We start from the raw sequence: 17,226 nt of genomic DNA, 5'->3' as shown, positions 1-17,226 counted from the left end.
TGCCGCTTAAGTCATTTTTACAAAATTAGGGTTGAGGAGGGCAGGCCGCATCAGAGAACTCCCAGGAACCATATTTGGTCCAAGGGCCTTTATGCGATTTATCATTAGAGGGTAGATCGCAATGAATTTATTAAAGATAAATTTTGCGTTCATAGCTTTCAAATAACATTGAAATTAACAGAAATTGATTAACAACACATAAAGGTATTTTATTCCGCAATTTCAATTAAAAAAGTATTTTTTTGAAGTTTTGATCGTGGGAGGCGGGCACACAAAGTAAGAAACCGGCTAAGTTGAATTACAGTAGTATTTTTTTTGGTACACTAATCGCTTTAGCATGACTTAAAAATGGCAGTCAAACTCATAATGGCGATAGACAGGGATTGTGCCAGTTTAAGAGAGGTATCAACTGACTAAAAAACGAGTTTACGTTGTAAAAACAAAACATTCGGGTCGCTGACTACATTTATGAAGACCATGGTCTATTAATTGGTCAAAGGGTTGACAGATTGGTCGCAATCGAAACATGGGCTGAGATACGGGGGAGGGGGGTCCCCGAAGTCTAGACAAGACCCGGGCTCTGTCTCTTGAGAGATATAGGAGGGGGGGTCCAGCGTCAAAGGTAAAGCCGACTGATCTAATGTATTTGTGTATGTATGAATTAACATCATCGTGTCCCCCCCAGACCTTTCGAGTCGATCTCCACCTATGGATCGAAAGCCAGGTTTTTCTAGGAGCAGGTTTTCTGCTCCTCGTGCAACGTGATAATCGCCCATCGCGACAGGCCGTCCATTCACCAATAGGAAAAGCGGTAAAACTATTTTCCTACAGACCGCAACACGCCAGCGCTTTCCGTCGGGCGTAATTGGCAGGGGACGGCTTCTGGAGAAGTCAAATACGTCGTGCCCCGCGCGAGCATTTTTGCCGAGCTCCTTTTTTCTTTTCCTTCCTTTCCGTCTCCCTTTTTAATTGTGTACAATGACAAAAGTGCATGGATATGCAGACGACAGAACAGCTGATGCGGAAAACATAAACGCGTAGAGTGATAGTTTCATTGTTTCTGCCGAAACGAAATGATCCTATTCGGTTCACGCGACGCAGAAAAACATGCTGCTCAAAAAATATAGATTATACGGCCGATTCCTCCATTGTGTAGGAATGTTTGTCCTCCAGGAAGGAAATATTCAAAAGGGAGCATAGAAAAGTTGATGTGAAGCAGCAATAAGATCCCCGGGAAGATCAGTAAAGCCGGGTTTTCCTAGGAGCAGGCTCTTTTGCTCAGCGTGAACCGAATAGGACCTTTTCATTTCGGCAGAAACGATGAGTAACTTTATCACCCTACGCATTTTTGTGTTTTCCTAACGTAGCGCATTATCACGACATTCTGTCGTCTACTACTAGACCATATATGTAGGTCCTACCTCGTCCATATTCTTCTGTGGAACCTCTAACGCATAGTCTCCCAAACTTTTTGTTCCATCGCCCGCTTCATCAGTAATTTTTTCCTCACATCGCCCCCCAACTCAAGTAAACCCATAGGATCCTATGTTAAATCAGTAGGTTCTATCGCCCCCTTGGACCATTCCATCGCCCACCAGGGTGCGATATTGCCCACTTTGGGAAACACTGCTCTAACGGATTGGTACTTGTTGGAATGTGCGTGTGTGTATAGTGAAACCTGACGTGAAGTTTGTTTTTGTGTAATGCTTGTTATGTGTAGTCGTTCTGTCGTCTGCATGCGCTCGTATTTTTGACACTGCACTGAAAGGTAGGGGAAAGAAAACAAGTGAATCGGCGAAGACGACGCATTTGTTTCCTCCACAATCGGCCAATCACGTCTGCCGTAAAGCGCTGGCGTGCAGTGCCGTCTCTCAAGTAGTCGCCTGACGTCAAATATGACGTGAAAATTTGATTTTCTCTGAATGACGTCAGTCAAAAAAAATCACGTCATTTCAAAGTCATTCAATGACCATATGATACTTGATGACCTTAATGAAATGACCTGATATTAAATAGCGTAAATGATTTTGCGTCATAAAAGTCATGAATTGCTTTCGAACTGAAAATTCTGTCCCGGATGAAAATACCACAATTATCCAAAATGTTTGTTAATGAGTCTTTTACGGCCGTATTCACCAACACAGTTTCAACTGCAATCGCAGGTGGAAGGATTGAAGATCGAAACGGATTGGTTAAATTAAGGATTTTAACCAATCCGTGTCGATCGCTGATCGTTTAACCTGCGATCGTAGTTGAAACTGTGTTGGTGAATACGGCCGTAAGATGCAATGAATTCTTTTACGAGTACATTGAACTAAAAAAATTCATTTATTAAAATCTATAAATAACGCAAATAATTATATTTTTCAAGGATAAAAAAATAAAAGAAAACGAAAAAATAACTGCCATCGGCTAAACTCAGCAGGAAATTACTTAATGGGAATTGTATACTTGTGAAGTCTTCGTAAAATAACACCCGGTGGCTACTACTACGATAGTGCGGTCGATAGAGGCATGGCGTGCGATACATATTAGGGACAATTCTCGAACGGTCTTGGTTCGAATCCGAGCTGCACTCCAACGTACAGGTTATACACTTTTCCCCTTCCGCCTCTTCGAATAGAGTCGTCTGAAAGTCGAACTATTTGCAAATGGTCATTTTTTGACGTTTCCAAAATGGACATATAATGACCAGTTATTTTAATTTAATATTATCATGTCATGTTTTGAGACATTTTATGACTTCCAAAAAACGTTTTTATTGACGTCAGGCGACAAGCTTAACGCATAGTCCCAGGGGCCTCAGAAAAATAAGTAGCTGAATTTTTCGAGAATTTACCAGGTAGGGCCTCGGAAAAATTATTTGGGCCCTTGATGATCATAACACGGCCCTGCTGCTGTGTTGTGTGCTGTAGGAAAATAGTTTGCCACTTTGGGTGATTCTAAAGCCGGGTTTTCCTAGGAGTAGAATTTCTGCGCCGCGTGCAGCGTTTTGACGCTGACTGGTTAAAAACCTAAAATTCAAGTTTTTGACCAATCAGTGTTTTCACGCCGCACATGCGCTGTAGAAACCTGCTCCTAGGAGAACCCAGTTGCGGCGCTCGCAACGGGAATCACCCAGCGTGACACGCCGTCCACTTACCAATAAGAAAAGGAGTACGACTATTTTCCTACAGAGCGTAATACGGTTCAGAACAGCGCTTTACGTTGGGCGTGATTGGCTGACCTCATCTGGAGGAGTCAAATGCGTCGTGCGCCACACGTTTCACCCAGTGCCGTCTTAACGCATGGGTCCACCCGGCAGGGCCGTCTTAAGAGCGTCATGGGCCCCCGGGCCAATAGATTTTTATGAGGTCCTTAACTGAAAATTCTCGAAAATTTCAACTAAATCTCAATTTTGTGAGGTGCCCCGGTGGGCCCATGTGTTAAGACGGCCCTGCCACCTCAAGACAATGAGAGTCTCAGAAAAATTAGAAGTAGTTGAATTTTTTGAAAATTTGCTAGTTAGGGCCAAAGCGTTGGTTAGGGCCTCAAAAAAAGACTTGGCCCATGATACTCTTAAGACAGCCATGGTTTCACCGATCTGCCTTTCGTTTTTGTGGCGTTTTCTTTCGCTTCCCTTCAAACCGGAGCATGCCAGGCCAAGGCTGTCTCTATTCTACCGTAGAATAGAGACGGCCCCACTGAGCTATAAGTAAAGTTTACTTCTAGCTCAGTGGACGGCCCTGAGCATGCAGACGACAGAGTAGCTGATGCCAGGGCCACCCTGAGCTGATGCGCCACGCTAGGCAAACGCGTAGCGTGATTACATCACGCGTTTCTGCCGACGCGAAATGATTCAGTTCAGTTCATGCGGCGCAAAAAGCTAACTCCTAGGAAAACCAAAGAAAACCCGGCTTGCAGATAAAATTGGAAAAAAAACGTCTTTTTTTCTTTATCCAGAGACGAAGAGACCTGGCAAACGATGCTGTCCGCACCAAAGCGCTTTAGTCCGCACCGTATTGTTTTGTTTACGTGTTTGTGCTAATTTACTACGCTGTTTTAGAGGGATTGTGTTGTTAAATTTTTGATACACGGGTAGAATCCACGCTTATTCCGTATCTAAATTGACGGTCATTCGACGTTAAAAGTCATTTTAAATGGAAGATATTTTCAAATATTCTAAAGGTTGTCACCAGGATGACTATTACGCAATACTCGGATGCGACGAGTCATCCACGGTACTTGCATTACTGATTTATTTAAAGAGAAAAAAAATCAGCGAATGTCATCCCCCCCTCCCCCAATTATTAATTAAATGAAATGCCTAAAAGTATTTTGGTGAATTTTTCATATGCTTTCACTCCTTCCAAGCTTAATTTATTCACGGTTTGAAGGTAAAAAGTGTAGAACACATTTTAATGCGCACATTTTTTATATCGGCTATTTTTTTAATATAGGCTAAACGTAATTAACAGGCATGCTCACTACAAGCACTACGGGCGAGAGTGACTCAGCCGGAATGGTGACATAGCAAGTATCACTCGCTAAGACAACACAGAATACTGACGGACCAACCAGTTTATGAAAGACTAAACCCAAGGTTTCTAAAATATATTATGGATATGACGGTTGAAGGCCTTATCAAAGAATCGCGCATCATAGACACATCTGAAAATAATTGAAAAACTTGAAACAAAAGTATGCCGCACCAACAACTCAATTATCAGCAACAAGGGAAACAGCTACCTACATGAAGATCCTTCAAATGTCAATTTGCATAACAGTGGGAACCACATTCCAAAACTGAAATAGGGATGTACACACACACTTCAGCCCTTTTAGAAATATCACTTTCCAGTGTCTACAACAGATGGTTGTACCATACTGACTGCATAACGATGGCTGTGCACCCTAAATGGAACTGCTTTGGCCATTTTTTTCCTTCAGCCTCTGACCACCATATCTACCTTATTCAAATTACATTAACTCTTTCTATACAGTGTCTCACAATTGACTGACACTTTTAGAATGGGATAGCAAGAAAATGGTGACATTCTTGCATAATATAAATGCTCAAAGTCAGGAATTTTGTCACTTGTTGCAAGGGGTTTGCAAATTCCTTAAAATAAAATTAACTTTTTATACGGGCACCCTGTGCCCAAAACCAAATTAGAAAGTTATTGCCCTGATACCAAAAAAAAAAAACATGTATTTATAAGTGCAATATTTGCTGAAATTTGAATTCAGAAGTAGAGGAAAATTGGGAAAGAGTAAAAACTAACAATTCACTCATAACTTTTCACAGATTTTCAAATTCAAATATCTCATCAAATATTACACTTAGAAATGTGAAATTTTTTGTTGGCATCAGGAGAGGCAAGGCAACAACTTTCTGATTGAGTTTTTGTACATGAGGTGTCTGTATAAAAAGCAAAATGTTTTTATTTTAATAACTATACATTCCCCTCGCAACATGAATGATGAAATTCCTGACTTCGCACATTTATATTCTGCACAAATGACTTCAATATTTGTCACCATTTTCTTGCTATCTCATTTTGAAAACTCAGTCGATTGTGGGAGACTGTACATACGCTTATAAACTAACCTTTTAGTTTTTCAACCTAAGCATTATTGAGTTAACGTAGGCACACATTCAATTTTCAATAAGTAGAATTTCCATGTGGCCTCACAATCTTTGACAAATGTTCAGTAGTCTCGATAATTCAAGGTGGATGGGACAGAGGCCAGCTCGGATTATCAAAAAATTTCATTTATCTAAGAAAACTAATAAAGAATGCATTAGGTGTTGGTTCTGTTTAAAAAAAAACAAGCAAAAGCAGTATTAGCATATTTACTGTATTTTTAATTCTTAAATAAGATATAGATGCCATAGAATGTTAAAAAAGAACGTGAAAAGGGTACAAAGATGAGAGTGATTGAGAAGAATTGGGGATGGGATTGATGAACGACACTGATAGCTTTCAACTTCCTTTCTATATATAGTGGAACCAAAGTGATAGAATATATTTGGCCATTTTCTCACTTGTTTTGGGGAAGAACAGACTCCCAAGTTTCTCCCCCTCCCGCTAAGGCCTTGGTGAAACCTTCACTGTATGAGACAGAAACCAGTCTTCAACAAAATCAAACTATAGTCTGTTCAATGATTAGTGCTCTTATTTGCACCTTTATGAAATGGAAATCTGTCTACAACAATATTATTTCAGTCTATTGATGTTCCATTTCATATAGGCTTCACTATACTTATCCACTTATTACCACTTAATCATTTACCAACTAACCCATGTAAGTAGGCTGTAACATTCTCACGCACTTGACTTAAAATTTAGTAAATTACTTAATCACTTAATTCATGTAAACAGGTCTGAAGAACAAAAGGCAGTGGCGTAGCCGGGGGGGGGGGGGACGATTGCTCCCCACAATCAAAGTTTTACCTCATTGGTACCCATTCTCCTAAATGACATTTGATCCCACATAAAAAAAATGAAAATTGAATGAAAGGATAAATACCTAAGTGAGAGAGAGAGAAAAAACAAAATAGTTTTTACATGCTTCCTCTTGCAGTTTTACTATGACTGGGTTTGCACTATTCATTTGAGAGAAGGCAGAGAAACGTGTGGGGATTTCCTTACTATCATTTTTCAAAATTACTATTAAGCTCTTCATCTGAAAGCATGCATGGTCAGGGCAGCTCGCTCCCTTTCAAAGGACAATACTTTGTCTATATCTTTGTGAAGCTTTTTTTTGTCCGCTATTCATCATTCAGGGTAGAGCTCTTAGAAACACCTTTCTTTTGCACTTTAGTTATGACGACCAAACACTCATTCTGTTGTGAGGTAGTTTTGTAGAACTTTGTTTAAGGTGCCTACTGAAAAAATTAGATACGATATAGAATCCTATTGAGGAAAAAACCCAGAGCATAGAAAGTAATGGCTAGATTTTGAGCTCCTAAAAATACCAACTTATCTATAGGCACCTCGGCTAGAATTACTAGCTTGCATTAGGTCAGTGTCAAGAAAAAAAGATGAAAAGCAACTCTGAGATTCTGAGCCCTAAAATAACCAAACACAATGCAGTTATAGAATCCGGCAGAGTTGTTTCTTGAAGATGAGTAAAATGAAAAAAAAAAAGCTAAGCTATATAATAGGTCCAATAGCCCCTTAGATGGGGAGAGGAAATGAGAGCAACATATATTGTGATAATTATAACAGTCTATATATATTGATAGATATATTTAATGTTTCTAAAAAAGTGACTCTCAGAATCACATTCTGTTTTGTATGTTGTGTCTCATCTCTGTAGAGCAGTAAGTCGGAGAAATCATCCCCAAATAAGTCATGAATGATGCCTTTTTTATCTTGTGACAGCTACATCGCTCTTCCCACTAATTAATTGGAAATTTTCAAAATAAAATAATATAAATGCACTACTCATTGCTTTCCTGAAGCAGACACTCAGTTCAGAATAAACGCCATAGTGTACTGTCTACCAAAATTCTGCTGTTTCACGCCAAATGTGAAGATCCCATACAATGGTCCCCATATCCTGGAGCAGGACCCTCTAGAAATATTTTGCCCAGCAGGAATTTGAACAAAATATTTCTTGGAAACGTAGAAGTCGTGCTTATTCATCGCTCGCTATATAGTTTCATTATTTTCTGATTTTTTCTGGAATCACTAAAATAACCAATGACGGAAAAAATCCCACGAAATTTCTAACGTTTTCATGCCCAATGAGTGTCATCTTAGAGTGGACCACTATTATGCTGACTGCAATCCCACTTTGTTGGTTTGCAAACATTAACTCCTGGTTGCTCAGCAGAAAAAATATGTCTGTGCGAGTGAATCATCGGGGTCAAAATTTCTGACTCAAACAGATGTATTTTTTCTGCTGAGCAACCACAAAAACTTGCAGCTGTGTTCCTAGCTAGATGGAATGCATCAAACACAAACACATTAGTTTTCTCTACGAATCAGTCCATCTAATGCAAATTTGCTGCACATCATAATTTGAATTTTGCACACAAAAAACATATGCTTTCTAATTTTTTTCCCTTTTACCTCTGATTTGGCATTCCTCTTTCTGTGGTGCCTTTTGCAGCCTGATTTGGTAACCAACCCAAGTAGGATATCCAGTTATATATATAGTGTAGTTTTTCCTCTAAAGAAGGCTCCAGTGTGTATCAAAACGTGTAAGGAATTTCATGGTTTTTTCCCTTTTGTTGGTCTCATTTATTGGTTCATAAATAGAACCAACGAATGAGGCCAATATCAGGGGCAAAGGATTATTAATTCTTTCATGTTCTGAAATACACCCAGAGCACAGGTGCAGCTCTATAAGGCTGTGTGACCCATGCGGCTGCAAAAGGCAGCACGATAGGAGGAATGCCAAATCAGAGGCAAAGGGGGAAAAAAATTGGGAAACAAATGTCTCTTGTGTAAAATTCAAATTACTATGTGCAGCAAATTTGCATTAGATGGAATGATTCGTAGAGAAAACTATTTTTTTTTTTTGCTATATTCCATCTAGCTGGGAACACATCAGCAAGTTTTCATGGTTGTTTTGCCGGTTTTAACACCCATGGGGTGCTATAACAAGGCCTCGAGCAGGTGAAAATTTGGTCTTGAGGTGTTCACTGATCCTATGGATTTATTTAATTAAAAACAAACATACCACTACTAAATCACACATGCACAGCACCTTCGAACAGGCCTTTCCTTGAAAGAGTCTCTCCAAAGAAAGCAGGTAGATCCGATAAGCACTAAAACTATTTCGCTAGCTATTCAGTCGATTCATACACCCACCATTTTCACTTCTGGTTTGGAAGATGGATAGTTGCGCTTTTTTCTCAAACACTTTACACACCTCCGACACTCCAAAATACATTGAGCACACACAACACACAACATTGCCTGTCACAAACAAATTGGTTTGAAATTCCTGAACTGTAGTTCCAAAACTTTTTCTGTAATCAGCATCTTTTACTGGAGTAAATGATCAATCAAATCACAATCTAGTAGTATGCGATATCTGCCTACGATAACAGTGTAACATGATGAAAGCAATTATAAGATACAATTATGAAAAACTTTCTAAATTTTCAAAGATTGGATTATTTCTTAGGGGCGCTTCGTTTTTTTTGAAAGTGTAATTTATTGATTATTGTGTTGGGCTGTTGCCACTAAACTTTTTAATTGCATTTGTGGATTTTTTCCCCCATATCTATATTTGCATTAAATTCTATGTGGTCCAAAAATCTTGACCAGTTTTAAAAATATTTAAAGAAAAGCTATTAAAGATGAAGACAAACAGCTTAAAGAATTTGAAAGAGGTTTAGTTTTTAGATATGACTACGTCTTTTAAATCATCTGATGATACTGGGAGCATTCGTAAAAAGTTGCATGACAAAATTCTTTAAATGCTCATATCTCAGGTAACCTAATGCAAGTAAAAAAAATGGTATCTTTAGATGCACATTGCAAAAGGTACATTGAATGATATCACTTTGGTTTCAATATCTCTTCTTCCCTGGGCAGAAGGCCCGCTGTCATGATTTGTAACAAATTGTTTTATGCTATATCTTAGGAAATACCCAATGCACGTAAAAAACAATGGTATCGTCAGACGCACATTCTGGGCACCAGGACAATGCCGGTTTCAATACCTCTTCCCATCTGGGCACCAGGCTTGCTGCTAATTTGTAACAAATTGTTTTCTGCTAAATCTCATAAGTATGTAACACAAGCCAAAAGCAATATCATCAGGACAAGGTTCATGAGTGGTTGGTGAATATAGTAGTTATTTCAAGGACAAAAGCCGATGAGAGATAATGACAATTTCATTATTTCAGTACCTACCACATGATTAAAGGCACAAAAAACATATTTATGTCAAAACTTACATCCGTGTCTATGACACATCTTACACCAATTTTTTACTTCCATTCTTTGCAACACCCATGCTACAAATAACACAGCAAGAAATGTAATGTAGGCTTTATCCTCTGCATCACTGAAGGTGTGGATAAGAAATTTTGTAGTAAGTGAAAAAAAAACCTTTGAAACACCTCTTTTTCCAAGTTTCAAGCTATTTGTCTCTTATCTTTAATAGATGTTTAATATTTTTCCAAAACGGATCAGAGCTTCTGGACCACCCTGCATAAGTTTCAACACATCAAATGGAATACACCTTAAACCCCTCTTCACCTCCAAAATGCTATCATTTTAGTGTGCAATAATAAGCTTATTTCACTTTCTGTGCATCTTCAAGTAAGGTATTTATATTAACAGAGTTCAAATGATGAAAGTGTGAATAAAATGTTTTGTTTTTATTTAGTTCAATATTGTGCATGAAATGACTTAATATTATTATAATATTATTATATTATAATAACTTAATTATTTCCTATAATTTTCAGACAGAGCAGATATTATGCGAATTCAAAGCTCGTTCGCGTGATTGTCACCCAGACAAAAATATTGGAGACCCTTCGGCTGGTGAGTGACCACACAAGAGAATATAAAAACAGTCACACCAATCTAATCTGTGATATGCTGTAATTTTAAAATGATTATTTACTTTCCAATGCTTGTACTTTTAAATTCATTAACTGGTTCATCATGTGAACTGTTTAAGGTACAAGATCTGAAAGGCACATCTTTTTTTTTCATTGCTCTGAGTGTTTTGTAATATTGTCATCATATCCATCATTAGTGTGCAGATTTCAAAAGCTGCTAGAAGCCAAAGAGGTTCTCACCAACAAGGAATTGAGATGTATGTATGATAAGTGGCGAAAGAGTGGAATATGCATGCCTTTCTCCCAGTTTCAAAACTTGAGGAAAGCTGCACACACGGTAAAATATGCAAAAATCCTTTTTTTTTGCCTTTGCTCAATATTCCTCAAAGCTGTCTGATCACAAAAAAAAAAAAATAAAACTATGTCAGCAATTCATAATATGACTAGCTATGATAATGGCGCTGCCAGGATTTTCTCTATATACTGGGAGCATTAAAGAAGGGATAAACACCACAGAAACATTAATTGGGAATCACATAACCAAAGTAAACATACCAAAAGTCATTGTGGAGGTGGACAAACCATAGTTGATTTTTTTGCCATTTTGATGGCTATTTGCCCAGCTCTAATTTTTAAAATAGCCTATCATTCTAGCCGTGCCCTGTTCAGTATATATACACTGAATTTGGCAAAGATCAGCCCAAAAGTAAAGATTTGTATACAGAACATACCAAGGCCATAGTGAGAAATCCAAAATATCAGAAAATGGCTGATGTACATGGAATAACATGTATAAGTCTATTTTCATCACCGACTATAACCCTGACACCCAGACATACAGAAAATCAATTTTATGTTTTCAGATAAATCAGGTAAAAATTACCCTGATAGAATGAACTCTGATTCAACCAAAATTCCTTGATTTAACAAATTTTTTCCAAAACATTCTCACAAAAATAAAGGTCAAACCTGTATTTAACGAATAAAAACCCCTGATATATAACTTTTTTTTTTTTTTTCAAACTATATATCCTTATTGTTTTTTTTTTTCTATTTCTCGTCATGCAAAACCACAATCTGAAGATTGTACTGACTCTCTCAGCTATCCATCACAGACAAAAACAAAAGGCAAAGTAAAAATCTGTTCCTTTTTAAGTAAAGGCCATTCAGAGTGTGAAATTGGTATACACCAGTGATTCCCAGTGGGCGATGGAATGTTCCAGGGGGGTGGTAGAAGCTACAGGTATAGCATAGGATTCTATGGGTTAGATTGCATTGGGGGCCCTGGGAGAAAAAATTTCTGAAGAAGGAGGCGATGGTATACACCAATACCATAAAACATTGGGCTGTTGCAACAGCAGCCCCAAAGCAAGTAACTTTTGAAATTTGACGTTTCGAATGTGTTTATGCTCTTAATAAATTTGACTCTGATTTAACAATTTCCTTGGTTTAACGGAAAAAATTGTTTTTTCTGATTCATTAAATCAGGGTTCGACTGTATTAGATCAATCAAAAAGTTGTTTGTATTATCTTGCAGTGAAATTACACTTAAATTCAGTGCACTTATTTCATTTATTTTTCTTCAGTCAATTCACTGGGGTGGGAAAAAGAATAAAGAATTGATGATTGAAGGGAATTGTTCCAGTCAAGGTGCATGCTATCAAGAAGGTAATTATTGGGGCTCAGATTTCTATGTCTTTGCATATTTCACTATTTTTACGTGATAGTGCATATTTTTAAAATTTTAAGGCATATTTTGCTTATTTCATAATTTTTGATTAAAAGTAAAATTTTCCCCCCACTATTTCAATTCTGCTTCAGACTGGTTTTTTCAGTTACTGCCTCTGACAAGAGCTTTTCCTTCTTCCCGTCATTCACAAAAGCCTCGAAAATGTATTCCCCCACCAACTTGGGCCATATACGACCATTTATTAAATGGTCAAACTCCCACCAAACATATGGGTGGCAACAGATAATTTTAGCAATCTTTTTTGAAAGCCATGCACAAGCTCTGTGAATGCTTAGAGTGCAATTTTTTAGCATTTGCAAAACATTTTGTTTTATCAAATAAAGAGGTTTTTTTTTGGTTTTTAAATTGTGCAATGCTTTTCTAAAGCTAAATACTTGACTAGATATTTTCACCTGTAGATGGCAGCACAATAATTTTGAATTTGTAGGGGGAGAAACTCGAAAAGGGGGATACTTTTTTGAGGGAAATTATTGATGAGAGTACCATCACTGCATCTGATCAAGTTTGAGCAGATTCACATAAAACCTTAGGGGCCTCAATATGATCACATTCTTTGGAAGTTACCCTTATACAGGGGTGGGAAGTGACCAAGTCCATTTCGGAGCAGCTTTGGAGCAGCAAAATTCAGGATTTGGAGCAGTTTTGGAGCAGCAAATTCAGGATTTGGAGCAGCAAATTCGGGATTTGGAGCAGCAAAATATGGGATTCGGAGCAGATATTTATAAATTGGAGCAGTGAAATTAACAAGAATATTTTTGTTAACCCTCAACCCTTTTCAAAATAAAACTGCACTGTCTTTTGCTATGAAACATCTCTTCATCGGCTTGTTTTTGGTGTTTTAGGCTTTTGACACCTTGTTTGAAAGAGCGGCTGTCATAAAATTTTTTGCACCCGTCTATTTAGGATGATTTTTGCTTACTGAGGGCACTATTTGCTGCCTTGAACAGCAGCACTTCAAATGAGCTAAAAAATTTTTTGTAAGTTTTTAATTTTTTTATACTTGGAAAGAAATTGTTGCAAAATGGGAGAAAATTTCGGAAGTATCAACTCGATGTTTGGCGATTCAGCACTCATTATCTGGCGAGATTGGCGATCTGACACTCGTTATTTGGCGAGATTAGCGATTTAACGCTCGTTATTCGGCACCATTGGCGATTTAACCCTCGTTATTTGGCAACATTGTCGATTTAGCGCTCGTTATTCGGCAACATTGGCGATTTAACACTCGTTATTCGGCAAAGTTTCTAAACTAACATTCGTAATTCGGCGGACATGCGCTTTTTACTCCCGGAATGACAATTTTTTTCACGAAACATCGGGATTTAACACAATGACAATCGACTACAGTAATTTCTGCTGCTTCCAGTGACGACTTTTTTTTTTAAACGGAAACACTCGAATTTGCACTTTAAAGCTGAAAGGCACTGCAAACCATCTTCAGTTCCACGATCACGGACAATATCGGGATTTCGCAATGGAAAGCCCGATCAGGGGCCGATAGTTTAAGTATAGCGGAATAAAACACGCTCTTTTCGTAAAGAAATGTTTCGTGGCTAGCAGGAACAAAAAACTTTTGGCGTCCTTTCCGAAAATCCGGGCATACTGAAGCGAAATTCGCTATTTGGCGCAGAAAAATGCGAAAATACGCTATTGGAGCAGGATGGCGCAAGATATTAGTTTTGGCGCAGTGCGGCGCAATTGGCGCAGAGTTCCCACCCCTGCATTTTAATAATAAAAAAAATATCTGTAAATTCAAATGCTTTCTGAAGGTAGCTCAAAATTTCTTTGGAAGAGATTCCTTGTGCCTCCCGCAAGGTTGATCCTGTGAATGCCCTTGACTACTGGAGGAATAAATAGGAAATCAAATCATGGTTGAGCCCCATTTTTTTCATCTACATATGGAAGATGTTTCCTGAAAATTTCAGGTGATGAGTTTCCGTATCAGGGTTGAAGTGTATGATAGGATGAGTGAAGCAAATCTCTTTGATGTATCAAATAAAAGGGGGAATCCTATTGAGCCTTTAACTTGCTCCATGTGATCCTGTTCACATTATGCATTAGAATAACTTGAGTACAGTCGAACATGGTTGATTCGAAATCCAAAGTCACTGGAAAAAATTCAAACTATCAAATTAATCAATCCTGGATCTGTAAAATGACTATAAATTGCAACTTAATCATCAACATTCACATGGGATAATATTCATCAATTATTACAATTTTATCATCTTATGAAACTATTTTCCAAATTAATAATTTATAATTAATCAATCTTAGTTGCCACATCATTCCACTGTTAGGAAATCAGCATCACTCAGAATATCTTGACCATGCTCAAAGCCTGATTTATGGAAATGGTTCACGAATGATCTGTCATAAAACTGTTCTCCAAGTTTTGCTTATCATTCTAATGCTATCAAGGAAATATACTTTCATTAACACAAATTATATATATATAATTTTTACTTACAGATACTTTCCATACTCTTAATGATGATAAAATATTAAGATTTCGAATGGTACACTTAGGTTGAACAACATAATAGGTATTATGTGGTACACATTCCGGATGCAATCCAACTGAACTTTTGCCTTTAAAGATTTATTTTTAACAACTTGGTCGAGAAAAGCAAAATCTGTGACTTCTTGTAGAATTTTACCAAACTAAATATGCTCATGCAAAAATCATGATTTTTTCCCCCTCCAACTTTGAGTTATCCAAAAAATTTAAAAATTTTGAAATTAAACAATAAATTTTAACATTAAACTGAAGGGGAGTTCATAAAAGTTTGAATTAACCAAGTTCTACTGTATAAGCCAGCACAAACATAATATAGACCCATCTTTCTATTCATAAATTTTTACTGCCTCACACAAATTTCTTATCCACAGATACATCTGATGTTCTGACAGTAAAAAAGACTACATGCTGGGAGAAAGAGAAAGGAAACGTATTGTTGCAGAAGTTTCGAAACTATCAACTGTAAAAGAAAGGTTTTTTGCAGCAATTTATCTACATTCTGAAGTATTATTGCATGCACTTTTTGTGAAATATAAGTTGTTTCATAATTTAAATTAGACATTAAATCAAATTGTATGAATTTTTTTTTTAACTGCAAGTTATATTTTTATTTTTTTAACAGTTAAAGAATTTCTAGTGGAATATGCATGAAAGGTTTTAACATACCCATAATACAAACGTTTAGGGAGTCATCAGTATTCCTGCTTATTAGTTTTCAATAACAAACATTTACGTAATGGTAAGAATCCCCCATTTATTTATTGTCCTGTATTTTAAACGTATTCAAATGTTTTTAATTTTATGTAATATTTATTTATTGAAATGAAACATTTTATGTATTTAGCACATTGTGCATGCTGACTTTTTCTCTCTCTCATTTTAAATTCATGAAAAATGTGCTATTAAAGAATAGAGGTAGACAAAACAAAGATAATCAAATCTCAAATTGTAAAATTCAAGAAATCTGTTTTTAAATTTTTTTAACACATTGTTCACGAGTTTTCATACTTAGCCGGTGTGATGAGACCTTTTTCTTAAAAAAATAGCCTAATAAACTAGGGAAACAAACTTTGGTAGACTCAAAATAATAGAAGTACAGCTAGACGCACGTTTTGGAACTATATAAAGTTCCTTCGTTAATAGCAGAGAAAAAATTGAAAGACAGCAAAAGGCAAATACTATTTTTCTATCAATAACCTGGCATTCAGATCTGATACCATTTTTACAATTCGGTAAATGTAATTTTTTTTTCTTCGAGGTGGGCAAGGATTGCCTATTTGTTAAGATACAGACATAGCAGGCAGCAAAAAAACAATTGCAGTGAATCTCTCTTATGTTTATCGAAAAGCTTGTGAAAATGATTTAAACAGGAAATCTGGATGAATACTAGTAAGTGTTGGAACCATAAAAATAACTAAGCGGGATGCACTGTATATACAGCAATGATTTCATATTCTTGTAATTTACATTTGTCTGAGTTATTGTTTTATATTTTAGTAATTTAAGCTAATTTCACTGTTGTTTACAATTTTTTTTTTCCTCAGTTTCTGGAGAGAAAGTAAAAAAAATTGATTTATACTGTGCAAATATTTACACTATTATACAACATATAAATACATAGATTAACTAATGTAAATCTGGTATAAGCTAAAACTTACACACACAAAAATGATAGGTGAGTTGCTGTAAAAATTCTATGACATGAACATGTTATCATACAAGGAATGACAATACAATTTCTTAATTTAGCTTCTTGAAAAAACCCGTGTATGAGCAGTACCAATTATTGGTGCTGCTAATGGCTATTATATATTACTCCTCCCTTTTTTTATATATATGTTAAAATGATATTTTATTTTTTTTATTTGTTGATCTTGTTAAGTTTCTTTTTCTGTTTGGGAACCTTTTTTTAACCTTCATTATTGCATTTAGTTTGTCAATCTAGAAAGGTAGTGGGCCTACTTCTTTTACAGTTTTTGTCATGTAAGCTTGTTAAATACATGTTAAGATTAATGTATCAATTCTGGCCAAAATACCTAGGCTTTAGACATGAGGCATGCATGCTATTATTGTCAGCCAGCCTGTCTTATTTTATATGCATATTTATGTATATTAAGAGCATTTATATATATTAACTAGTGCATAAATATGGAAAGAAATTTCAATATTTTGTGCTGGTGATATAAGAGTCTGGTGCTCAAAATTAAGAGCTTATTGTGATTGATTTCATTCATAATTTTTGAATATTTATTTTTTATTTTTTGGCTGAAGATATGTACATTTTTCTAGTCTCTCTAAATTCAAAGTTTTGCAAAATTTATTTAGAATATAAAAGATATATGTATACATGTGCCAAATAAAAGATAATTATTGAAACAACTTTGTTATATATGAGAACTTAACTGGAGTTTTAGAATTCAAATAAACGGAAATTAA

The 17,226-nt window shown here is 36.4% G+C and overlaps 1 protein-coding gene across 1 annotated transcript; it reads left to right on the top strand.

Moving 5' to 3' along the window:
• The first annotated feature begins 3,971 nt into the window (after nucleotides 1-3,971).
• LOC149081121 (dnaJ homolog subfamily C member 12-like) lies at nucleotides 3,972-17,224 on the top strand. The gene is made up of 5 exons (XM_089237911.1): nucleotides 3,972-4,220; nucleotides 10,421-10,499; nucleotides 10,717-10,856; nucleotides 12,106-12,187; nucleotides 15,162-17,224. The coding sequence occupies exons 1-5, from the start codon at nucleotides 4,140-4,142 to the stop codon at nucleotides 15,254-15,256; spliced, it is 477 nt and encodes a 158-aa protein (XP_089094037.1). The 5' UTR covers nucleotides 3,972-4,139; the 3' UTR covers nucleotides 15,257-17,224.
• The last annotated feature ends 2 nt before the right edge of the window (nucleotides 17,225-17,226 follow it).

The sequence above is a fragment of the Pholcus phalangioides genome, unplaced genomic scaffold (genome assembly GCF_987345545.1).
Source record: "Pholcus phalangioides strain wild (caught in Gottingen) unplaced genomic scaffold, Ppha-v1.0 ptg000010l_1, whole genome shotgun sequence".
NCBI lineage: Eukaryota > Metazoa > Arthropoda > Arachnida > Araneae > Pholcidae > Pholcus > Pholcus phalangioides.
This window is presented reverse-complemented; position numbering and strand designations above follow the sequence as displayed.